This window comes from Mercenaria mercenaria, chromosome 3, assembly GCF_021730395.1.
Source record: "Mercenaria mercenaria strain notata chromosome 3, MADL_Memer_1, whole genome shotgun sequence".
NCBI classification, from domain to species: domain Eukaryota; kingdom Metazoa; phylum Mollusca; class Bivalvia; order Venerida; family Veneridae; genus Mercenaria; species Mercenaria mercenaria.
Window position 1 is genome coordinate 41,554,988 of NC_069363.1, and position 27,814 is coordinate 41,582,801.

Sequence of the window (27,814 nt, forward strand, 5' to 3'; positions counted from 1 at the left end):
CCTCAGAATTATCTCAGCCTGTTCCGATTTACAGTTCGGAACCTTTGGGGCGGCCGCGCTTCTTAATATTTGGTGGTAAACAAATGTCCTTGATTCTATCTATGTCTTGGTTTTTACGTACCACCGTTTCGTTTTCGTTAATATTTGAATTGTTTTCGCGTTCGTGTTTGTTTTCATTTGATACATTTCCGTTTTCATTCGCGTTTTCACTTTCTCCTGTTCATTTGAATCTGATCTCTCCAAGCTGTCCGTTTCATTTTCATGCGCGTTTACAGTTTCTACCCCAGTTACATTTGCGTTTTCAGTGTCTCCAACATTTTCATTTTCATCTTGATCAGATCTCTCCAAGCTTTCCGTTTCATTTTCATCAGTGTTTACAGTTTCTACTGCAGTGCCATTTTCGTTCAAATTTGTTCCCGCTAAGTTTACATTTTCGTTTTCATTCGCCTTTTTAATTTCTACAACAGTTTCATTTTCATTCAATTCTGATCCCTCCAAGCTTTCGTTTTCAATTACATTCACATTTGAATCAGCTTCATTTCCGTTTTCATGCTCGTTGTCATTAGCGTTCTGTTCAGAAAGTATTTCGGTTTCTTCTGATTCAGTGTCATTTACATCGGCTTCCGGTTCTACATTAGACACTGTCTGGATAACAATGTCATTGTCACTTTCCCACGCGCGCAGTAACTCCTGTAATTGATTTAATTTTACGTCATAACAAGCACCTGTGCTTTTTGGCAATACAGGAGGCTATTCTATTTGTAACATGAAGCGTATTTTTGTACCTTTGCTGCTGGGAGGATGGCTTTGAAGAGCAGGGATCAACAACCTGTGTAACTGTCACTTGATTTTGTTCATGTGAAAGGGATCCCAAGTAATGTTTTCGTGACCATCTGTCTGGTATGAGCTCGGGTGCGTACAGATTCATCCGTTGCTTGGCGCGAAAAGAAAAATATGCCTACATGGAAGTCCATATTGTCCTTGAATACCACATGAAAATATACTTAAAGTCACGATATGATTCTCACATTTCGCGGTCTCACCACTGTCGTCCACTTTTACAATTTTATATTTCCCTAATTGTTTTTCAACTATAGTATATGCATAAGGCGACAACAAGAGTTTTGATCTTTGAATATTTTGACCATTTCAGTGATCATTTCCTCAGTTTCGTCTGCGACTAAAAACACACCGATTATCTCACTCAGTCCATTTCGATTTTCGACAAGTAAAAGATACAGCGGCATACGCAGATCGTTTACTTTATACGTTGCATCAACGCAAAGGAATTCTGGATAACACTTGAATGTGTCTCACATTCGTTGGTCTTGAAAAAACAAACCGCGCAATTCCTTGTTTTCATTTGACACGCGTTTGACATAGGCACCGTTTGATTTTGAGAAGTGATCCACCGAACTTTGCAGAGTACTAAAATCATTGTTCACCAACTAAGTGTTTGATCTTATATTATTGTCTTTAAGAAGGACCACTTTTCCCGTTTCTGACATAAAGCGCTGTTGTATCATTTTAGTGTTTGCTTTTATACCTAACATGTTAGCGATATCTTGTTTCTCATTTTTAGAGACGTCTTTGTTGGAACAAATTTCTGAAGACTTCTTGATTGATTTCATGGTTGTGTAACTCATTCAATGATTTTACTACCAGATGCTGCCCGTCTGCTGACGAGATCAGTTTCATTTCAGCTTTGCAACCAGTGCGAAATATGCTGAAAATACAGTACATGACATGTATTTACATTGCTTGTTTATTTTGATGTAACAGGCATTTTAAGCGATATAATAAATGAACTTATCACAAAATCTTTATGTACAAGACAAATTTTGGTCACAAACTTGGTGTTTTAAACTGGACATGATTGCACATTCTGTTAGTAATATAGCGGTAATATTTTAAAATTTTTAATTCGACAGTTACATATTTCTAATGATTTGAGAAATATAATGCCTTGCCAAAAAAGCAAGATATCTCGTCCGCGAAATGTCCGTGATGACTCAAACTTCACAAAAATAAGTATTGGTTCTAGTAATTTGTAATCGTTGAATACCCATGTAAATGTATCAACTTAAAAGATAAAGCCTACAAGTAATGCTAGTTGTTGTACAGGAGTTGGTAAACAATAAAAACTTACTACCGTATGTCATTTTGGACTGTCTGTTTTACGTGCGCGCACATTTCAACATACACGTGCACGTATATGCGTACGTCTCGCGAAAATTATTCATCGCGTAAATATTCACCATTAGTATATTTCTAATTCAAGTAGGATACCATTTTTACAATTTCGTGCAAATTAATCATCGCGAGCATACTCAAAATTTCAATTGATAAAGACAGCGGAAGTTCTTATTGAAGTAACACAGTCACATTAGCATAACACAGTCACATTAGCATGCTCTTCATAACATTTCTAAACTTCGAAATTGTATGATTACACTAAGAATAAATTATCAGTCAATTCATTGCCATATCTCTTTAACAGTTTCCGAAAATCCAACTAACACTTCACAGATGTATATAGTTATAAAAGGAGTATATTTATATGAAATCTTAGGAATGATTGCTGTGTACATTTATTAATTTATCGGACATTTATATCAAATTATTATTCATAATATGAAAACTGTCCTGCTTCAGTATTCTACATTATATTGTACATTCGAAGAAAGATTATCTCTGAAGGAAAACACCTTTGTTCTTATAACGATGAACTGTACAAGTTCCAGTTATATCAATACCTAATCCTTAACAGGTTTCTTTTTTTTGTGATTAACTGCTTCACTCTAGAAGATCCATATATGAGCCGCGCCGTGAGAAAACCAACATCCGCGCAGTCTGGTCAGGATTTTTTTCTCTACTTGCAATAGGCTTGAAAGCGAACAGCATTGATCCTGACCATACTGCGCGGATGAAAACCCACTATGTTGGTTTTCTCATGGCGCGGCTCATATTATGATATTATTATTCTTAAATGTACATGGTATTGTAAAATCAACACATTTGTCATAAAGTATTTCTGTTTTTCAACGGTTTCAGGTAAGATGTAAAAATCGGTTGAATTCAAAGTTTTGACTACTTTTATTTCAAAAGGTTTGCCTGAAAATGATATGCGCTCAGTAATGAGTTTTGTAATTGTCCATTGACATGTACGTACAAAGTGTTTTGACAATACGGATACCTATTTTAAAAAGATATAAGGAAAATTCATAGTTACGAAAAAGGCGGATCAAACTTTTAATAAAAATGGTTAAAGACCAACCACGACCTAGTTTGCAAAAATGGCATATGTATGTAATGTAACCACACGTTAAACAAGAACACGCTTACCTTTGACTGCGACGCCCCGAGCCTCTATGTTTAAATTTCTTCCCACCATGAATACATGCGTAAGTCAGTTCGGCGAATTTTAAATCCACAATGAATATTCTATTTGGCAACGTTTCTGATATGCCTGAACAGAACGAGAATCATGTCTATACAACTGAATGTTAGTTTCGCGTTGGTAACGCTCAATTTTGATTGTAATTCTTGAAAACTAGAAATTGTCTCTAACACAGTAAAAGAAACTGTCGGGGAAGCCTTTATTAAAAGTAAAATACTTCCATATGACAGCGAAACAGTGATTTCCGTAAGTTTATATACCCTTAATTATAATTGCTCAATGTGTACACACATCCAACAAAATAATAAAGGTAATACAATTGCAAAATTTTACAGACAAAACACCAAAGAGCACCGACAGTAATTATTAAAAGCAATTATAAGAATATGCTTTGAAAGCTTGCTTTAATTTATATCGTGTTTTTCTCAGAATCGATGGATCAAGATATCTTTAGTGGATTATCAAATAGAATGAGTTACAATTAAAACGTTTCATCTTCCGTGTTAAAAGGCGTGTGGCACTAATTAGTTTGAATTGTCAAACGACTTTCTTTGTTTTTTGTTGTGTTTTATCTATGTGAAAGTAGCAGCGTTTGATCAGCGTAATTTATTTGTTAACTAATGCTGTCCGTCCGCCAGTTTTGTTTTCTTTTTTTTGGTAGATTATCTAAGGTATCCGAGCCATAAATAGGTAAAACTAACATATTGATGCCTGTTGACCCCATGTTTGTTATTATTTAAAAGAGCAATAATACCTTAATACGAAATGTAACATATTGATATGGCTGGCCGAAAATAAAAGCTATGTTTTGTACTTAAATAGGTTATTTTACGACGGAAAGGTAGAAAATAGGTTTTATAATATTATCATTAAGTGTATTTGCATGAAAACCTAAAAAAAAAGAATAAATGCATACTGCAATTTAATATCATAAATTCATAGCTAAAAATAGTTATCACACCTATACACAACAACTCCGTGCAAAATCAGTTAGGTCAGATTCCTAGATAATTGCATCATATTAAGCGATTAGTAAATTACAGATTGTAGAAAGTTTGAATACGTCACTTTTCAAGAGTAAATTAAGTCAAACCCCGGTTACTATATAAATGCATTGCACATTGATTACATCAGTACATATAAATCTGTGTTTGAAAGAAACTACTTCTGGTCCGACAGTTACGACGGCAGAGGCCCATACTGCGGCATCTTCGGCCATAGTTTCATCACGATGGAAGAAAAAATCTATTCCTTGTGAAATGCCGTTTAGCGGAGAAGCACACAGCACTGGCGGTCTAAGCGTGAGACGTCTCCGACATCTTCTAAGAAATACTTCTATTGCCAAATTCGACATCATTTTCATCCAGATCGGGGAAAATGACATTGTGCAACTTACCAACAAGGATCTAATGGGCGAACTTCTGAACATCTACAATGAACTACAGGCGAGAGGAGTGCGATATGTAGTGTTCGGCTCTCTTTTCTACAGACATCATCGACGCTACAGTAAACAGTAAGCGACTCAACAAAATCGTCTGCAAGATTCATCCGTATAAGTTCTGGTACCGTACCACGGCGAAGAACTAATGAACAACAACTGTATAAACCCCAGAGATAAGACTCACTTACGACGATCATGTGAGTCTGAATTTGCTGCAAGTATAGCTGATGATTTACGTTACCTGTCATAATACATATAAATGTCCTTTTAAGGACAACAACAGTCCTTTTGAGAACTACAACAAATTATAAAAAAAATGATCCCTCGGTCATTGTCAAATATTCAGTTCATTGCAGGGCCTTCTTTATAATGCTGGTAATATTGGAATTGAAAGCAAATGTAGGAAGTAAATGTAGGAATGGAGCTGGGCAGCATCCAGGTTAGGTGAAGGTAGGTAAATACAGGCCGGTATTATAAAAGTATAATATTATAATAGTTACAATTTACAAATGCATATATAAGGCATCCAAAACATAAGCAAATTGACAATAACAGGCACCGATAGATGACAACAACACATCTGTTATTTTATATCTTTTTTAGGATTACTTCTGTTTTCTACAACCGGAGACATACTGAAAATAACGAAGCAGACACGACCTAATTAACGATAATTTTGTAAGTATTTATTGGATTTTCGAGTCATAAGTCAATCATGATAAAACATAATAGCATTCTCTTTAAAATAACCTTCTACAGTATTGATAAATCGATTACCGGACCTCTAGACAACCCTAATAGGGCTGTCTTAAGGTCCGGTTACCGGACTTCTAGCCACTTCCATAAGTTTACCATATTTGCAATATATGTGAGGGTGTTGAAGCAAGCATAGCCTCAGTTTTAGAAGAAAATCCGTATTTTTTACCAAAATATTTACTATTTGAAGGATTTGTGAGGATTTTGGTTCTGGCTACTCCCACTGCGGTGTGTCCTTGGGCAAGGCAGTTTATCACGATTGCCTCAGTCGACCCAGCTGTAAATGAGTACCAGTAAATTGCTGGGGGTAAGGTATAATTGGTTTTAACTGTTCTTAATATAGGGTCGCAGAAAAGCTCTATAGAGCTTATGTTAATTGTTTCACCAAGGGACGGTAAATAAAACTTACCTTTACCTTTAATGTTCCCGGTAGCAACAGTTAAAGGCCACCGCAAATAATTTGGACTACATGTCCAGTTTCCTTCACAGAATTTATGATATTTTTTATTGTTGCAGTAGACAGCCATATAGACTGCACCAACAAAATGTATCATAAATGCTGTAAAGGAAACTGGACATGTTTGTCGACTGCAACAACAAAAAGTATCATAAATGCTGTGAAGGAAACTGGACATGTTTGTCGACTGCAACAACAAAAAGTATCATAAATGCTGTGAAGGAAACTGGACATGTTTGTCGACTGCAACAACAAAAAGTATCATAAATGCTGTGAAGGAAACTGGACATGTTTGTCGACTGCAACAACAAAAAGTATCATAAATGCTGTGAAGGAAACTGGACATGTAGTCCAACTTATTTGTTGTGGTCTTTAAATATAGCTTGCAAATTTTAGATTTGTATAAAAATGTCTGGTTACTCGATTCACCACAAAATAATCATTCATTCATTTTTTATATATAACTATAGAAAATAACCTGCAAATCAAATACATCTCATCATTTTAAATATTGATCGAGCAAAAATAGCGCGGAAACTGAAGCGGAAATGGTTAACAGTTTTTATTAGTCCCTGTCAGCACAAGTATAAAATGCCCGTCCATATGTTTTTCGCAGTTCTCGAATTGCAGTGCTGCAAGGTGATTGAAAGCGAACATGTAAGAATCGTTTTATTTTACCACGTTAAATTACAAAGTGAACTTGCCTAATAAATAATTTTAATATATGAATATAGTACAACCCATGATGTATAGTGTTTGTCAGTGAGTAAATTGGATTTTACAGCGTACTGCAGTAACGGTAAAAGTCAAAATGGAAACATTGTTATAATATCACTTATTTATAACACGTTCAGTTGAAAAATATCAATTGTAAACATAGATGTATCAAATAAATATTGCTAAATGTAGTTCATAACTATATTTAGTAATAAAACATATCTGTTATAGGAAAGATAAAACAATGTGAACAGAAATTATTTCAAACGCTTGAATTAATTATGCCTAATCATACGTAGCGCTTGGCAGGTATATCTTCCACTTGCTCTGTTTTTTCTTCAAAATATAAGAATGAGTTGGGGAGGCATGGCCATTGTGTCAGCATCTTGCCGTCCGAGTACCTTGTCATTCATCTCAACTAGGTTTAATAGCATGGAATTGATTTTTCCATCCCGATTACCACCTAGTGCATGGTACTTTCGAATTAGATATTGGGAACAAAAGGGATGCTTTGCAGTATAATCAATATATATTTGATTCCATTAAAATGAATAAATAATATGAGATTAAATATGTATAAATTATATTTTTGAAACGAAATTGTATCAGAACTTTAGCCGGAAAATTAATACTCTAATCTCCATTGTATTTATATGAAAAAAAGCACTTAAAGAACGGGTTTTGTCTCAGCTGAAAATATTGTTGCGTTATTTGGCAGCATAACATCATTGTGGTTAATAGTGATACATCCTACCTTCAACTCGTCTACTAGAAAATTTATGCATGTTTTTATTCATGATATAAGTATTTCGGGATCCGTTCGGATTCGGGATTTGATTTCATGAGACATTAATTGTTGGGGAGGTAAGGGTCCAAAGTGATTTATAAATTTATAAAATAAATGAATTCATTTTTAATTTCGAAACCAATGTTAGTTAGAGAAGATAAAGCGAAAAACAGTGGTTTATTTCAAAATATTCACAGCATATTGTGCTTGCGTGACATCTATACAAAAATGTTCAAGCAAGCCATCATGACCCTCGTATTCTAACAAGTCTAGCAAAAAAGTCTAGCATACGATTCCAAGGGTCTCGTGAAGAAACTTCAATCTAAAGGCATACATGTAATATAAGGCCGCATGTTAACAATTATGATGGACAGTTTAGAAGTACGCTTTTGTAAAAACAAGCATTTGGTCGATTGAACTAGAAATTCATTTCTTTAAGAACGAATGATAAGATATTGGAAATGAAAAGAACATCTAATACAGAAAGAAGAAAAAGGAAGAAGACAATTATTTTTAAAAGTGATATTTTGGGGTATTTCAGTTATGTAACAGCGGGCAGTTTACCTAACCAGTGTTCCTTGATCCTGTACCAGTAGAAACCTATTGTCCTCAAATAACTGCCAAATTCCCCACATGAATCAGAGATGGAGGTCAAACGATTTCAGACACAATGTATGTTATCAAATCGTCACGGAGAACATACGCCTAGCCCAGGGCTCGAAGTCACGAATCCCCGATCCGTAGATCTGCGCTCTCCCTATTGAGCTAAGCGAGCCGGCTAGTTGGGAGTGAAAAGAAAGCTTTGTTATGAGTTGCTTGACGGCATTTACTTCTTTTATACTGATTATTTCGACTAATGTACCTATCTAATTTAACGGATATATATGTATGACATATCTTATGATTAACTACTTTTAAGATACATGTATTTTCTTCGAATATATCATGGATAATGGAAGTGTGTCAAAAGTTAGATACAGAAAAGAGAAAACAATGTCAATAGTACGGTATGTAGTTTAGTAAATTTTATAAACAAATTAATGTTAATGGGTGCAAACATTTATCAGTATATCCAGTTTTGTTCTATTCCAAGGTCCAATTTACTTATATGAACGTTATGTAACTACGAGCACTGGATATGGGAGAGGGGGAGGGGGGGTAAATAAATAATCGAGACAAGGGTGCTTAAATATATCCAATTTACACTTCATTTCTGTGCCATTTCAACTGTTTAATATAATGAGCTTAAATTATTTTTATCGTATTACTAAAACATAAGAATTGAAGGCGCCGAGAACGGGTAATTTACAAAATACAAAAGTCTTGACATGTGTAAAGTTGAAGCTTTATATTTCGTATACAATTTAACAAAATAAGTTGAAAAGAACTTGTTCAAAGATTATGTTTTTTAATCTGAAAATAGGTCTTGTGTAAAATCAAAGCTTGAAAGTCGCCTTATGACCTGTAATTTAAACCTAACAAAATGAAAAATAAAGGTCTTGTGTGAAGGCGAATTTGTTCTTTTGGTATTTAAAGTTGAATGGTGCTTATATGAGTTTGAATTATGTACATATATAAGAACATGTTTCGAAATTTTCAAATGGAAAAGAAAATAAAAGAATAAAAATAGATTTGCTGCAATCAACAGTCATTATAAGGCCCGATGACATGCATGTGGTCCAACCATCCAAACCAAAACCAAACGATCATGTCAACAGACGGCCTTTAACAACAATGTATAATAAATGGACGTAAAAAAGGACAACATTTCTTTTTAAGTTTTCTTGAAAACTCGCCTTAGACAGAGGATTAGTACTTCACTTTTCTCTGTAATGAATGAAATGAACAAATGTGTTTTGTTTGAAATGAAGAACAATTTTACAAATGATTCAACAATAACTGATTTCTTTTTTATTACTAGTTATGTAGCTGGTATAGTGGATAATACACCTGTCTACTTATTCTTAGAACGGGTTTTACTCAATTTACTTGCATACGTCAAACTAGATATATTATTCCTTACCACGTAGGTAAGCTTTTTTCATGAATTTACTTACTTGATTTACATATGTCAGATTAGGAAGAGCACCTGAACATTGATATGAAATATCTTATTTCCATATTTCTTTTTTAAATGTCAGTTTTGTTCTACCTCGAACAAAGTGAGTTAAATGGAGAGTTTGATGGTCATATTCTTGATTGGATATTTGTCATTTGTTTCCGCGACTTTTGATATAAAGCGACTTCTTTGGGATCAAGATTTAGTCAATACAACAGCCTTTCTCTTTTTCCTTTTTGAACTTCAGCTGTTTATGACATTGAAACTTTAAAAAAAGTGTTGTATTTAGCCACTTACGAAAATCGAATGTACGGAAAAGTCGCATTACCTGGTACATGATCGTTAGTTATAGGCAATAAAGAATCAGATACAACCGTTTCTCACATAGCTCACGAAATTTCTAATTTGTTACCCGTGAATACAGTCAACAAGTTCTAATATTCAAATCTCAACGAAGATCATTTTGAAGCATAAAACGCAAAATAGAACACTCGGTTGATCGAGTCTGTTAAGGATCATCCTTTGGTGGCAACATCCGCGCGTTATGTATATGTTATCTTTTTTAAAAGTGAAAATAAACAAAAACATGTTTACACTAAACAATCAACTAGTTCTGTTTATAGTTGGGGATTTTATTTCAAAGGTCCACTTTTTTATTAGCACACATTTCGTTGCAAGTTACCTTTTTCCTATGCGTATATATATTGTGATTCAGGTGTTTTGATTGAAACAGCAGAATAATGATGCTAACGCTACTGTCATATGTTTTTCTTGTACATGAATTTAGGAAAGTGCATGTTGATGTATTTTATGGACTTTACGGCATTTTTACACTTGGACGTACTTTTTTCATATTCGCTATGAGGCTAAAAAACTTACATTGAGGTTTTAATATGAACAATCTGATACCACAAATTCTAATTCATACAGTAGTCACATTTTTAAAACCACTGTCTGCGCAGAACAACACAGTTGTGAGCCCTAAAACTGTGTGTTTATGGTAATTCATTGCATTTCACGCTTTCATAGCAGGTACTTTTGTTTATTATTGATATGAATATATTCCGTAAAATGTACGTACATATAGTTGAATTTAAAGCCATTAAATCTGATTCAGAAATAAGTACATGATACCAGTACGAGAAAAAATATTAAAACTATGTTTAAAAAATCCAGGAAGAGGCCAAATGCATAAATGTATTATACATACAAAACACTTCATCGCTTGTCAATGTAGTCTGGTTATACGACGAATCTAGGGTATTACATTTTAAAATAGGTATGTCCGTAATTCGTCCACTTAAGAATTCAAAGTTTATTTCATAACATTGGGCTAGTCATTAGCAATATTAATGAGGTAGGTGTAAAGTATTGACGTTCATTTGCCGCCTTTCTTTACGTGACGTCTTCCGCATTACAACGTGTATTTTATACAGTCTTAATCCCTTTCCGCTACAATATAGACCGCCATGTGTTAATGTAGATGGGATTGAAGGGTATAATGTTTGCGTCAAGGTAAAATATTTAGTAACTTAGAAAAGGATTACATTGCTACTTTGAAACTATATCCACAGACTTTTTTTCGAGACTGAATTTTACATTCATAATGGAACAATTTAACGTTACTTTCTGTGATCAGAATTGATATACGACAAATATGCAATACTGAAAAACAAATTTTAAAATATCTGCTGGTCGCGACACATACAGGAAACTGTTACGAAAATGCTAAGAACGAATATTGTGTTGAAGGCTAAGCATAAACGCACAAAAGTAGAAAACTGATCTACTGCTTTTTGATGAATATGTTTGAAACGCTATTGCAAGCAGGGTTATAAAACTTTTTTTTTTTAAATATTTAAAATTTCATGTTCTATGATATTCATATGGAATTGAGATTATGTTTTCCCTTGAAACTGACACTTCATATTTGCATAAATGTTTGGGTCAAATAATTGATTTTTCCTCTACCTTTTCCTTGTCCTTTTCGCAAATGAGATGAATGTACACGGATAGGTCACTTTTTCTGTTTTGACCGAGTTGCGACTCAGGTATTTTATCCTCGCCCTTGTCTTGGGATCAACACATTAATTTTTTACAAACAGTGCTCTTTCACAACAATTCCTAAACATACAATTAACAAAATAATCAGTTGAATATTGGTACATGTATAAGCATATGTAATATATTAAACAAAACTTTGTTACATTCCTTGCCCATTTTCAGCGCAAAACTTAAGCGGAAGTTTGCGGCGGACTTTCTGTGGTTTTTTGCAAATTTATTTAAGCCAGTATCACATAGAACCTTCGTTCATAAACCATCTGCAGGTTGTGCAAGGTTAATCGAAGAGAGCATGTGAGAAAACTTTATTCTATTAACTTTAAAGTCTTATTTTTTAAAAGATAAAGTTAACTTGAATATTGATTTAAAGTTACATTAAAACCTCTTGCATAGTGTTATAATTAACGTATAGTTTCAATGTAGACATGAATTACTGTTTTGAGACATACCGCATGTTTAGTGTTCAACCCGTTTACAGTTGGACACTACGCTTTCCTCTTTGATTGTGTCTGACGGAAGAGGGGGAGGACTCTATGATAAGCAGTTTTTAAATCCTACCAGGACTGAACTGTTTTGATATCTGTCTTCTGGCCTGTTTCGTCGGGCCCTTAAGGGTGTTTCTCTTGTTGCTCTGTCTTCTGAAAAGGCATTGAGTACATACGTTTTTGGTTCTAAAGGTTTGTTTTGGAGTAAGAGTGAGGTTGGGTGCGCACCATAAACCGGTTTAAGCTCCCCAGTGGTGTTTTTGCTACTGTCCGTTCCAAGGCGGTGCCCCACTGTGTTCCTTTGTTTGTTCGTTTTGTCTAATGTGTTGGCTTTGTGTGTGCGCGTGTATGTGTGTGTGTGTTTGTGGTGTATTGGCTTTGTGTGCGTGCGCGTGTATGTGTGTGTGTGCGGGTGGTGTGCACGTCTGCGTGCTGTGGGTTTCGTTTTGGGGAGGCTGCGTTTTTGGTGCGTGGCATTTTTCTTCATTTTGTCCCGCTTTCGTTGTCTTGCTGAACGTGACTTATATTTAAAAATCTGTGTTGTTGTCGTCCTTATTTGCGATAAAAATATCTCCTTGGCCCGTTTTCATCAACGTTGTAAAATAAAAAGACTACATTAGAAATAATTTGAAATTTTCTTTTCTTCCATAGCATTACTAAATTTGCACAGTCATATTGTTATAAAACTAGTGTTTTTAAAATAGTCTTATTTATTTACAGGCTTCTCATAAAATATTCAGCATTTTACATACCAAATATTTTGTAACCGTAAGCGTAAGTCGAATGTTTACACATTCAACGGTCATAAATATTGACCTATCAATCGATTCAGATAACCGATGTCTTTTTAAACCTCTTCAATGGACTGTCAAGATAGTATTGTTAATTATCAATCGTGAAGTTTTATTCTTCACTTTCTGCTACCAGAGAGGGTTACTATGTGTAATGTTTATTCCTCACTTTCTACTACTAGTGGGTTACTATGCTACTAGAGGGTTACTATGTGTAATGTTTATTCCTCACGTTCTACTACTAGAGGGTTACTATATGTTTTATTCCTCACTTTCTACTACTAGAGGGTTGCTATGTGTAATGTTTGTTCCTCACTTTCTACTACTAGAGGGTTACTATGTGTAATGTTTATTCCTCACTTTCTACTACTAGAGGGTTACTATGTGTAATGTTTGTTCCTCACTTTCTACTACTAGAGGGTTACTATGTGTAATGTTTATTCCTCACTTTCTACTACTAGAGGGTTTCTATGTGTAATGTTTAGTCCTCACTTTCTGCTACTAGAGAGGGTTACTATGTGTAATGTTTATTCCTCACTTTCTGCTACTAGAGGGTTACTATGTGTAATGTTTATTCCTCACTTTCTGCTACTTATGTGTAATGTTTATTCCTCACTTTCTGCTACTAGAGGGTTACTATATACTACTAGAGGGTTACTATGTGTAATGTTTATTCCTCACTTTCTACTACTAGAGGGATACTATGTGTAATGTTTATTCCTCACTTTCTGCTACTAGAGGGTTACTATATGTAATGTTTCCCCTGGAGGTCAAGCTGTTGTTCTTACTGTTTACAAATTTATATTTCTTTGTTTTTTCTGTTACATTTTTGAGTTGATTTTGTTGGGTTTAAGGTCGCGCCGACAAATTTTAGGTCATATGGCGACTTTCCAGCTTTGACGGTGGAGGAAGACCTCAGGTGCCCCTACGTGCATTATTTTATCACGAGCGGGCACCTGGGTAGAACCACCGACCTTCCGTAAGCCAGCTGGATGGCTTCTTCGAATGTGAAATTCAACGCTCCGAGTGAGGCTCGCACCCACATCGATGAGGGGCAAGTGATTTGAAGTCAGCGACCATAACCACACGGCCACGGCGGCCCTCTTTTTCTGTTACAGAAGGCTTGTTGGTTCCACTGGTTTTGATTACAGAGGGGTACGGCATAGTCCTGCTCGATGTAGTTTATTATTTATGTCAAAGTATTGTTTGGTTATAGAGGGATTGCAGTATTTGTCAGGTTAGTCGAAGTTGCAAACGGGTTGTAGTGTTTGCCAGTGGTTGGGCTTTCTGGTACAAGGGAGTTACAGTAAATGTCGTACTACGCACGGTTCTGTGCAATCTGTACCAAAGAGGCTACAGTGATTGTCCTGCTAGTTACGAGTTTGTGCATTTTCAGTGTTTATTGGTCTGTTCGCGGTATTATGCGTTCTTTCAAAGACTGTTGCAGTTTGTGTTCTGCTCGACGCCGGTTTCGTGTTTTCTGGTACAAGAGCGCTGCATTGTATGTCGTACAAAGCACGGTTTCATGTAGTCTCAATTTGTGACTCTAGTTACCTTCCCTGTCCGTTCGTTCAAAGAGTCACAAGCATCTGCTATATATAATCGTCGTAATCGAGGTTTTCCAGACATTATTTTCAACACACTGATGATCTTAAAAAAAAAGAAAAATATTTCCGAAAACCAAATATTTTATTGTGCATGGATTTATGCAAAACATGATAAGGCACGGCAAGTGCATTTTGCAATACCCGGAGAAAGTAACCCATTGACCTATACCAACGATTTGTTTTCACCACTGATGACTTCACATCCTTTTTACGTCATTATAAACGTACGCTGTTCAGCGTCACATAACAGTGCCTCATAGCACTTACTGGATGGTACACCATATCAGACAAATTCTTAGTGCATTGGTTGTGTATTTACAAGAAACTTAAGTACTATATACTGACACATTCTGAACACCCTTTGAAACATTTTTGAAAAGATCTATCCCTATATCTTATAATGTTTATGTACCTGTTCTTTTATGAACGTCTCGGGTACATTTTGGTGAACAAATTGAGCAAGACTTCAAACTTTGTTGAAGGCCGTACGTTCATGCATATACTTAAGGTAGTTCTGCACGTTTAGATCGAAATTTTTTCTACAATGTAGAATTTGATTAAACTCTGATTTTTCAAAACTTCAGAATATACCTAGAAAATTCAGCAAATAAAAAAGATAGGGTTGTGTGCTTGATTTTTTGCTAGACTGATTTGAAAAATTTGGACCTCACGCAATATTTCATAATGGGAGTCTATGGGAAAATCATAACTTTCATAACATATTCGCGAATAGAAATTTTTCTACAATGTAGATTTTGATGAAACTTCTCACAGTTGTAAATAAATATATGGCCTATAATTTGGTGAAATAAAATGTATAGGTCCGTGTGCTTATTTTTGAGATATTTGACCAAGATTAAAGTGAACCGGACATTTCACGCTAATTTTAAGACATTTTTTGAAATTTTTTTATTTTAATATCATATTTTGAATTTAGTAATATAGCAACAGTGCCATTGTAATAAATTTACTCACAGGTTTCGATTAAATCATAAAATTATTTTCATTTCCGTACGCCAAATCCAGGCTTTATTCTACGTTTTCCGGATAAATGACGTTACGCCATCACTTCCGGTTTATCAAACGTGCAGAACTACCTTAATAGCATTTCTTTTCTGCATATTTTAACCGTAACGAGCAAAGAGCACGTATCTAGTAGATCTATCAAGATTTATATATTATCTACATCGAATTCAAAGGTTTTTCTCGTTTCTTATATTTTGGAGCTACTAGTTAATGTTCTAGGAATGGCTAGAAATCACTAATAATTACGTCGGTTTTCAGATGTGGCCGAGTTGGAAGTCATATCAGACTTAAATTAAATGAAAGTGATAATTTCATCACGTGTTAGGCTAGGTTTTATGCATTCTGAGATGTTACAGTGATTGCCACAATATCGTGCATATTGTTTCAAATGCTTGTACTTCTAGTTGTGATTACAAACGGTTGCAGTGTGTGTCCGGTTAGTCGCCGTTTAATTCTTTCTATCACATGGGGGAAACAGTGTATGCCATACTATCCATGGTTTCGTGCATTTTATTACAGGATGTTCACAGTGTTTGTCCTGCTAGTCACAGTTTCGTGCTTTCTGTTACAGGATGTTTGCAGTGTTTGTCCTGCTAGTCTCTATTTCCTGCTGTAGTACTACGCCTCCAAGGAAGGGTTATTTGTATGACAACAGATACTATCTCCCGCACCTACCTTTACCACCTCGCCCAACTCATCCTCCAACTACAACACCAGCGAATCCGGGAACCACACCGACGATCCCGAGACCCAGCGAGGATGATGAAAGACTGGCCGCCGAGATAGGTGTCAAAATTCCATCGGATGATTGTGTCATTTCCTGGGAAGATTTCAAAAATAAGGTAAGTTTAATTGTTATATAGGCTCTCAATCCTATTAAATTCAAAGTTTCAAATAAACAAATCAAGTAGTGTCAGTCCGTTATAAATTTTGACCAATATAACTAAAATACTGGCAATTCCTATTTCAAACAACAACGAATAAATGAATAACAAATCCATGAATAAGCCTTGGAAGAAAAAGAATGATTTAAAACAACATTTTTCTTTTGTATGTTATCAAGAGATTTTAAACATGGTTGAATAGGACATAGCACATGTTGTTAGCCTCAAGACATGTGTTATCTATATATACAACATTACCTACTAATTTTCCTACTTATTTTTAAGGTATTATTCTAAGACGTCTTTATATCACAATATCATGTCCCAAGAAACTAACTGACTTGTACGCCATTTGCGTTACATTTATTTGCTAGTCCGCAAGCCTAATATGTCATTATATTTGTGCAATTTTAATGAAAGCTGTATCTCTGTGTCTATTTATTACAACAATGTTGTGTGAACTATCGAAGTTGTGTATCTGTTATTATTAGGTCGCAAACAAACCGTGGATTGGCATATATGGTTTGGACGATGACAAGGCTCTTAACCCAGGAGTCGCCTTTAAGGGTTCGTTACTTTGGAATGTAATAAACGAAACAACAATTCGAAGAAGAGGAAGTTTCAGGTAAGATTATTCCTTTTAAGGATTAAAAGTAAATGATGATGATGATGATGATATATATATATATAGTACCTTGTATCTTCTTTAAGTGTCAGAATTCAGGGTGTCAAGGCATACCTTAGCAAAAAGAAAATTCAATTCGTGTTGTAGGTTCCGGTTGATTTATGGCCATTAGCTGAACGGTTTACGTTGTCTTAATTAAGGCCTGAACTGGGTATATTTTTAACTTTTGAGTTTACCTGTGCCATATTGTAAAGTCTGCAAGTGGCCTACTCAAAACATATACATTCATTAGGTCATGTGTAGAAATGAATGCATATTAGTTTTTACGTCTCAGTAAACTGTTACACTTTTTGTAGTACATATGTAGTTGTTTGACCAAATTGTTTTTGAGACAAAATGTCTTAAAATTATACTGTTAAACTTGTAAAACTTTACGACTCTTTTATCAAACTTGTACGGTGGCTAAATGGAATTGGTACTCAGTGAAGTATTTTCCAATAAATCCCTGCCTGGACCTGGGTTCCTCGCCTTATCATCTCTGGCTTCTTATAGGTCGTTCAGTGCCATTAGCCTTTGTGTGAAAGGTTATGTTACCAATGATACTTTTTCAGTTATATGACGTAATTATATTTCATAGTTATGACAAAAGTATATACTTTTTTAGTTAAATGACATAATTATTTTTCATAGTTATGACAAAATTGTATGCCAGATTCATATACAGAACGTAAAATCAGTAGAAGTCTACTTGTGTATTACCAGTACAGCGTCATAATTTTATATTCTAGATTTAGTTGTGGTAATCTATGCATTTCTATGTTTGTTTGTTTGTTTTGGGTTTAACGCCGTTTTTCAACAGTATTTCAGTTATGTATCGGCGGGCAGTTAGCCTAACCAGTGTTCCTGGATTCTGTACCAGTACAAACCTGTTCTCAGCAAGTAACTGCCAACTTCCCCACATGAATTATCAGAGGTGGAGGACGAATGATGTCAGACACAATGTCTTTTATCAAATCGTCACAGAGAATACGCCCCGCCCGGGGATCGAATACGCGACCCCGCGATCCGTAGACCAACGCTCTCCCTACTGAGCTAAGCGGGCAGGCATGTAACAGTACGCTCCCAAAAGCTACTTACGCACAGAGTATATGTATGAAACTGTCAATATGCTAGTTTTGAAAACAACCTGTTTGTTTTTTGATTTTTTTTTTAGATATTTTGGGAAATGTTGGATGTGAGGGGAGGGTGGCTGGGGGATTAAGAGAGGGCAAGTCTACACCTAGATACACCTTTAAAAAGGTTAACCACTGTTGGGCTTTCAGAACGTTACAAGATGGTACCGTGTTAGTTTGTTTCGTTTCTGTGGAAAGTTTATTGTTGGCATCGAAGTTTATTGGTTGCGATAAAACGTAAATTTAAAAAACGCACAGAATGATTTCCTGTATATACTGTGTTACAATCTGACTAAAGTTCTCGATTTTCCTAAAGGTAGACTTACTGACAGCCCATTCAAATTCATCTTCTGTATAATCGGATTTCCAATATTGCTATTTTATTCACACCAATCTAATTTAATTTGAACCAATAAGACGACTCGTGTCAACTAGTCTGAAAGGGACTGAACCCATATTTTTGCCAACATTTTTATTCTTTCTTTAGAATAAGAGTTCCATTACATTATGAACATGAAAATGAGAGTTGTTTTCTAAACTGTTTGTAAAAGGTGAAATCAAGAGAAAATCACGTCAACGTCGGGAATTGAACATGGGCCACCGCGGCAATATATATTTTCCTGCCTTTACCAATATACAACAGATGAACCCATACTTATCCATATTTATAATTTAAGGCAGTTTACTTCAGGTACCCCTTAAACACGCTTGAAATGATAAGAAAAACAAGAGGGCCAAGATGGCCCTATGTCGCTCACCTGAGAAACACACCATAACATACCATTACAGTGTAAACATGTTTGACCTAGTAATTTCATGGAAAAAATATATTCTGACCAATTGGAGCAAAAACCTTGAGTATAAACAAGTATTTTCTTTGATTTGATCTAGTGACCTACTTTTTGAGCCCAGATGATCCATTTTCTATCTTAATCTAGACTTCATCAAGGCTATCATTCTGACCGAATTTCATGAAGATCAATTGAAAAATACAGCCTCTATCGCATACACAATGTTTTTTTTTGATTTGGCCTAGTGGCCTAGTTTTTGACCCCAGGCAATCCATATTCTAACTTGACCTAGTTTTCATCAAGGCAACCATTCTGACTAATTTCATGAAAATCCATGTAAAATGCAGCCCATTGCATACACAAGTTTTGCTTGATTTGACCTAGTGACTAGTTTTTGAACCCAGAGACCATATTCGAACTTCGCCTAGTTTTATCAAGGCTATCATTCTGACAAAATTTCATGAAGATCAGTTAAAATACAGCCCTATCATACACAGGTTTTTCTTGATTTAACCTAGTGTTCTACTTTTTGACCCCAGATAACCCATAATCAAATTCAACCTAGACTGTATCAAGGCAATTATTCTGACAGTATTTCATGAAGATCAATTGAAAAATACAGCCTCTATCGCATACACAAGGTTTTTCTTTGATTTGATCTAGTAACCTACCTTTTGACCCCAGATAACCCATAATCAAACTCGACCTAGATTTCATCAAGGCAATCATTTTGACCAAATTTCATGAAGATCAATTGAAAAATACAGCCTCTATCGCATACACAACGTTTTTCTTTGATTTGACCTAGTAACCTACCTTTTAACCCCAGATAACCCATAATCAAACTCGACCTAGATTTCATCAAGGCAATCATTCTGACCAAATTTCATGAAGATCAATTGCAAAATACAGCCGCTATCGCATACACAATGTCTTTCTTTGATTAGACCTAGTGACCTACTTTTTAATCCAAGATGACCCATATTCAAACTTGACCTAGTTTTAATCAAGGCAATCATTCTGCCTTAATTTCATGAAGATCCATTGAAAATATAGTCTCTATCGCATACACAAGGTTTTTCTTTGATTGGACCCAGAGAGCTAGTTTTTGAGCAGGGATGACCCATTTTCGAACTCGGCCTAGATTTCATCAATATAATAATTCTGACCAAAATTCATGAAGATAAACATCCTCTATCGCATACACAAGGTTTTTCTTTGATTTGACCTAGTGACCTAGTTTTTGACCCCAGATGACCCATTTTCGAACTCGGCCTAGATTTCATCAAGGTAATCATTCTGACAAAATTCATGACGATAAATTGAAAAATACAGCCTCTATCGCATACACAAGGGTTTTCTTTGATTTGACCTAGTGACCTACTTTTTTACCCCAGATGATCCATATTCTATCTTGACCTAGATTTCATCAAGGCTATCATTCTGACCGAATTTCATGAAGATCAATTGAAAAATACAGCCTCTATCGCATACACAAGGAATTTCTTTGATTTGACCTGGTGACCTAGTTTTTGACCCCAGATGACCCATTTTCGAACTCGGCCTAGATTTTATCAAGGTAATCATTCTGACAAAATTTCATGAAGATCAGTTGAAAAATCAGCCTCTATCGCATACACAAGGTAAAGACAGACAGACGACGGACGCCGGACATCGAGCGATCACAAAAACTCACCTGAGGCTCAGGTGAGCTAACAAGTAATTGTCATGTGTTTCTTTAAGCTTTCTTATTACATTTTAAAATCCGTACGTGATATTCACATATATCGAAAATTGGAATCCTAGATAAAATATAGATTTTTAAAACTTCTACTTTTACTTTCAAAATGTTGAAAGTAAGGATCTGATTGGTGAAGTTGAGTCTCCATAACTTGTCTGTTAATATTCCTAATATGCGTATCGAGAATCGTACCGGTATCAGAACAAAATAGAAATTGTGTCAAAATTGGCCATTTCTTACAATAAAATTCACAATGTAACATTATAATAGGTCAGGAATAACCACCTATGTAAGAAGAGTTCTCAAAAAGTACGGAAAACGCACCCTGTGTTTAGAAATATATTTCGCGGCAATTATAATAATCGAACATGAGGTAGTTTGATAAGGCGGCGTTATCTACGAGATTATATACCTATAGTTTGTTATGTAAAATAAGTTTAAATTGTTTTTGAGAGAAAATTAAACTATACCCTGTGTCTGTGAAAACTAGGTCGCCTTCAAATATAATACATTTTGTAGAACTAGTGCTAAAATAATTAGAATTTAGAAAGGAAATGAGTGCATATAATTCAGGAATGAAGCTATAATTTTGCTATATGGAAACTCTAGATCTATTGTAGCAAACAGATTAGTGCTGTAAAAAGACATAAGTCGTCAGCATCATATATTAAACAATTTAATCCTAAGTAGTATTAAACAATTATTACCAAAAAGAGAATTTTCAAAAAAAGAAAAAGGAAGAAAGAAATCCTAGCTGGATTCGAATGATGCACCAACTTATTTTGTGTACGATACATTATTATCAATAGAATACTCCCGTCTAAGCTACCAGTTGCTTTGCTCTGTTAACGTGGTGTTAATAATCATAATTCATACGTGTATTGCATAAACCAGTATATCATAACCACCCAATAACCTGAAATAGCCTTCATATTAAAGCGCAGTCACGGCACACAGTTGGCAAACTCCTTAGCTTTAGTTGCTGTCATACTATGTAGATAAATTGCACTGAGGGCAAATGTCAGATGCATTGATTGCGGCGTTGCTTAGGTCAAAATCATCGTTACCAAATTGAAAACAAATGTTTAGCTCATTACTGCAGTCAGGAATGAAAAACATATATACCAAAACATAGTACATAGGTACTTTGCATAGAAACTCGATGTATTGCTATAGCATTTTGCTTGGGCTAATGTCATCATTATCAAATACAGGTAAATGAGTTTAACGCAATTAATTAAACGTTAAGGTTCAGTCATGTTTATAAGTTTATAAATGATTTAACAATCTGAAACATACTTTAAAAGCACTGTGGATGCCGAGGACCGTGCAACCACAGAGATACGAAATATATCTACATGGTGTTTGATTCTTAGCGAAAACGTGGGGTACCATTGCTCTTAGACTACTTCGTCTGTTTACATTGTTCCATAATCGACCGAAATAATTCGTCCAAAGCAAGCATGACCAAGGTCATCGGTACTGATTATTTCGGTTCACTATTAATGCATGCTATTGTTTTACATCTGTAAGTTCTACCTTGGCCGTTGAACTGTGATACATTTTTGAAGGACGATGGTACAGTTCCTGAATTGGTAATTGTTCTTATTAGAAAAGAACCATGTAAAAGCATTACAGGAAAAACAACAAAGAGCAGAGGGTTCTAGAAGTTGTGGCTAAGTCAATACAAGACGAAAAAAATGGATGTAATGTTATAAAGGAATTATTGAAATGCTTCGGACATCAGGAAATGTTTTAACTATTGACCGGATTGTTAGTGCTTAAGTGTACATGTATATTGTTTAACGTAGTATATACGTTTGTGTTTACACTCAGTATTTACAGTGAACTTACTGGATGATATAACGGTCAGTTAATGTACAACTGCATTTGTTCTGACATGGATTTTTTGCGTCCCTTCTGGATTTTTTTGCGTCCCCTCTCAGAAAAGTCATGTAATACCTGTAATGAACACGGGCAAAATATGTTCAAAGTCCGAATAAGAGTGTAGTCTATCTCTTGGAAAGTGTAAGTTGACCGCATTAGATGGCACTACTTACCATCTTATGGCAAGTGCGCATATTCGGACAAGTTGACTTTTACCTCAGCGTATCCATTTAACACCTGCTATAGCTCAATGGCTTTACATTCTATTACTTGTTGTTACGTTATGTTTAAAGACCCGTCACAAATTAACTATATTATTTGGTACTTCCGTAATTGTATGATTTGCATAGAAAAAATGAGAATTATAAGTTTATATTTTGCTGCTAAAAAGTGACATGCAGAGGTCAAGATAGTGCGTGTAATACCCGAGTATATCATTGAATTTGTTTAGCAATATGTACTTGATTAACGAAATTTTAGATCACGCTTTATTTTCACAGTGTAAAATATTAAGCCCTGTGTTTGAAACTGAAAGGAATAAAAATGCTGAAAAGAGCTTAAAGAGAAAAATTGTGAAAACACATTAATTTAGACAGGGCGTTAAATTGCGTTCCTATTATAGAGGGGTATGTCACTAGACTGATCTTGGTCTAATCTGATATTATTATTAAATAGTGTGTAAATTTAGCATCATTTGACAGGGATAATACACAAAAGTGCAGAGTTTAAAACAAAGTCGATAAATATAATGACATCTGGAATGTAGATCCCTCGGAAGCACCGAGAACAAGGCAAATAGTGAAAATTGCAGACTCGGTTTGATTGAGTCTGTTCATGGGCAGTAATGGAAGGTGAAAAACTATACATGAAAATGGTTCTGTTGGGGATCCATGAAAAGATGTTCTGAGATTTCTACATATTGTTTGTTTCAGGGACTCGATTGATGAATGTCTGTTTGCTGATGGTGTATTTAAGCGAGCGGATGATTCACTTGCAATATTTCAATCAATAAGCGGTACATTATAACTTAAGTTACAATAATAGACAAAAAATCAAGCAGAATAAAAATATATGTAATAATTCAATATTTTAAAGTTAATGTACTTTAGGATATACTGCCAATGGATATAAATGAATTGCAGCGTAAATGCATTTTTAAAACAATTAGAAATGTAGAAAATACAAGGAAAATACTTATATATTCTTCATTTTTTATACTTGAAATTTACAGAAAACTATTCTATCTTTTAGGAAATCTTTTCGCAGCAGCCAATAGAAAGGACTACTTAGTGTGCGGGCCGGAGTTTAGATTTTGCATCTTTTTCATTGTTTATGATACACAAAACAATAGACAAGGCCGGGGTAATCTTACAGAAGCGTTTTTATTGGTTAAAGTGAGTACTTAAGTTGTCATTTCACACAATCAATGAGTGTGTGTGTGTGTGTGTGTGTGTGTGTGTGTGCGTGTGCGTGTGTTCGGGTTTAACGTCTTTTACAACAGTTTTCCAGTCATATAAACGACAGTGTCTACTTGTATCAGTGAGCACAATGCCCAACTTTATAGTGCTGCCTCACTGGAATATCAATCCGTAGACACGTGGCATGAGACCCCACCCAGTCACATTATACTAACACCGGGCTGACCAGTCCTAGCACTATCCTCTTAATGCTGAGCGCCAAGCGAGGAGGTTACTAGTACCATTTTTACGTCTTTGGTATGACGCGGTCAGGGTTTGAACCCACGACCTCCCGCACTCGAAGCGGACGCTCTACCACTGGGCTACCGAGGCGGTTAGTTATACATAAATGATTTTGTTAACAGTTATTAAATATATAACGTTGTTTAATTAAAAAGGAGAGTCGGATTAGACTTTAAAAACGCTAATTTTGTATCTTCAAAAGTTAATCTTGTGTGTTGATTAGGATCAAAGGAGTCAACCACCTAACAGTGAAGGTGTTATAGAACAACAAATCACACTGAATGACCTACCATGGACTCTAATGGATAAATACCTTCAAAAGTGTTTAGGACAGACGTTTGTAGACGACAGAGATCCACAACTATTCTATGCTTGGAAGAATCCATGTATGTATTATTGTTACATATCTTTTACAAACTATTCTGTTTAGTAATTTTAATGCAATTTGCATGTCTATCCATATTTATCATTATGTGTGCTCATCCGTTCAGTGAGTCAAAATACTGTTCTTAAAAGAATTGAATTTCTGGGTTTAAAATTGTGTTTAGGTCCACTTTTATTGGATACGATAAAAGGCGTATTATTGAAACTGCACAATTTAATTGCGAAAGTTAACTGTTACTCTAATGTTAACAATATGATCAAATTCCAATTAGAAAGAAAGATCATTTTAGCCAAATGTGGAGGTCAGTGCCTTTAACAGAAAATTTTTTTTGCTTAATTGAAATCATATCGCCGTCAGGATGATGAGTGAAATATGGGGTATAGCAGAAAATTCTGTAGTTGTGGGAGAAAATCTCACGTCTTACCCCACCCTTCTTTAAATATAATGTTTAACTTGCATAACCTACATCAGTGAGGCAAATAGGATAACACCACTAGTACGGCAAGTCAAGGCAAATGAATTTACATCATTTCTTCTATATCGTACTTATACATGCTGTCTTGTTACAAATACGCTGAACAAAATGCAAACCTAGCACAATCGTGAAGGCTGATCATGGTCTGCACTGTTCGCTATCTATCAGTCAGTAAATTTTCAGTGAACACCCATTCGAATAATAAATAGTATTTCAAAATTGAATGATGGACCAGTCCATTTTAGGTTTAGCAGGCTAAAGGTTAAGCTCTATAGGGATAATTTTATTTGCATTTCCCTTTAAGCTTCATCACAGTTACTTCCAACATCATAACATTTTACTACCTTCTTAATTCAAACTTCTTAAAGTTACTTTTAACTTTCTGTTTCATTCATTATTCTTTCTTCATACACTATCATTTCAAACATGTCCAACAGTATAGGGTCAAAACTATCAATTTGGAATGCTAGTTTTATGGATTCATACTTGAGACTAAAGCGATTTAAAAGAGGCAGTCAAAATACCGGTATCATTAAAAGATTGATATGCACAGTGTATACTTCTGATCAAATTCACGACTTATAGAACATTACTCAATTTAAATATATTTAACTATTGAAAAAGAAAGGTTTTCTACGACTTTGAGTTGAAGAATATTTAATGATTTCAAAATGCACTTGAAGCGTAGTATTACTTAAAGAATATTAGATACAAGTTTTTACTCACAGAAAACCAGAAATAAAAACCCTGAAACATGTGCATCAGAATGAGAAAGAGACATGGTGATATGTATAATATAGTTTTACGATCACCTGTAAAGCCATTAAGATTGGTAAAATGCCATTTAAAGTTTTCATGAGGATGGATGTTAGAAGTCAGGAAGACGAATGAGTTGGATACAACGACTTTTAAGTTGTAAGATAGAAGTTATGACGTTAAAGGTATTAGTTCTGAAGTCAAAATTCAAGATTACTCAGTTTCTAACATGTAACATTTTGACTTCTTATTGCAAACTTCATCACTTCTCACTTCAGACCTCCAATTTGATAATTTCTGTCAGTCTTATGTCATTATAGTTTCATCACGTTTTGATGATTGTATATTTTTGCAAGGGCTTACGAAAGTATTCTGTAACAAATATTTATATCAGCTTTACGACTTTATAGATTCATCAGGTATTTATAACTGTATAGTACAACAAGGGATTAATGTAAAAATGTCAATTCTGTACAAAGTATTAAATCTGAATATATTGAAAATTTCCTTGAGGTGTCTAGACTATTAGTAAACTATTTTGACCATTTATTGGCTGCCGTCTGTCGACTGTCCTCCCGCAAATGTTTTATTTTTTAAAGAAAATTTAGATGCTTTGATATCAAATCAGTCGAGTTTTTTTTCATTTATATAAAACTTGAACTTTGAAACGGCAAAACAGAGGAAATACTACGTAAGGACTTTTGATATTTAATTATTATACGTTAAAAACACAGTCATTTTATTTTATCATTATCAATTGTTTCATATTATTCGTATAAACAATTTCATATTTATTTCCGTTCAGCATGTGCAGCACCTGGAACAGCCAAGTTCGACGAGGGAGCCATGGCAGGATAACGTGACAGATTTGAAGTAAACAACACAAACTATATGCAGGAACAATTTTAACCAGCAACATATTCATATAAAATGCACTATGCTGTCGTAATTTAATTTCCTGCGTAATAAAGAAAATTGAACAGACATTTAGTAGAATATCTTCATTTTCAAATTGACCTTTCTGAACAGTGTTCACATAACAGCGACACCATGCACAATCCTAGAACTTTGCCGAATCTCATCTAGAGTATATTCGCACGTAGATGATAATATTCCACATTAGAATTTTATACAAAATAGTGCATCACTCTAGACACTTATTCGCGTGCACGTACACTCAAAGACTTCTGCTAGTAGCTAAAACGAGAAAAAATTGTACCCACTGTAGCATATTTATTATCTTTACCATTTTTTAACAAGCCGTTAAGGTCTGACTGCGTTTTGGCCTGGTTTTCCAAATTAAGTGATAGCGTTATTTCTTATTAAGACATACAATATATAACCCCAAATTAATGAACACTATTGAACGGAAAAAGGGAAACAAAGAAATGGACAGGTAAAAATGAAATTAAAGAAATAAATTGGTGTAAAAAAATCAAAGTATGAAAAACATCATTTTCGATGTTATATTCCTATGACCTTGACCTTCAATCCCAATCAATAGGTGTTTTATACACGTCAAGACCAACATACTTTTGGAGTTTCACGGTCTTAGGTGAAATAGATTAGATATTGAACGGAAACAATTTTCTATGTTTAAATCCCTGTGACCTTGATCTTCGACCCAGTGTCCCGAAATAGATAGGAGTCATGCACACATCAAGGCCAAAATATTTATGAAGTTTCAAGGCTAAAAAGATTCTATTTATTTATTTGGGTTTTACGGCGCACCAACACAGTATAGGTTATATGGCGCCAAACAGGACTACAAATTTTGGTTCCACATCTCATTTACATCGAAATAAAAACAT

General features: G+C 34.9%; 1 protein-coding gene across 1 annotated transcript; it reads left to right on the top strand.

Moving 5' to 3' along the window:
* The first annotated feature begins 11,944 nt into the window (after positions 1-11,944).
* Positions 11,945-26,989, top strand: LOC123524980 (uncharacterized). Its single transcript, XM_045303638.2, has 7 exons — positions 11,945-11,972; positions 16,159-16,429; positions 16,963-17,096; positions 23,620-23,702; positions 23,939-24,081; positions 24,611-24,773; positions 26,809-26,989. Coding segments are annotated over exons 1-7 (849 nt in total). The 5' UTR covers positions 11,945-11,970; the 3' UTR covers positions 26,862-26,989.
* The last annotated feature ends 825 nt before the right edge of the window (positions 26,990-27,814 follow it).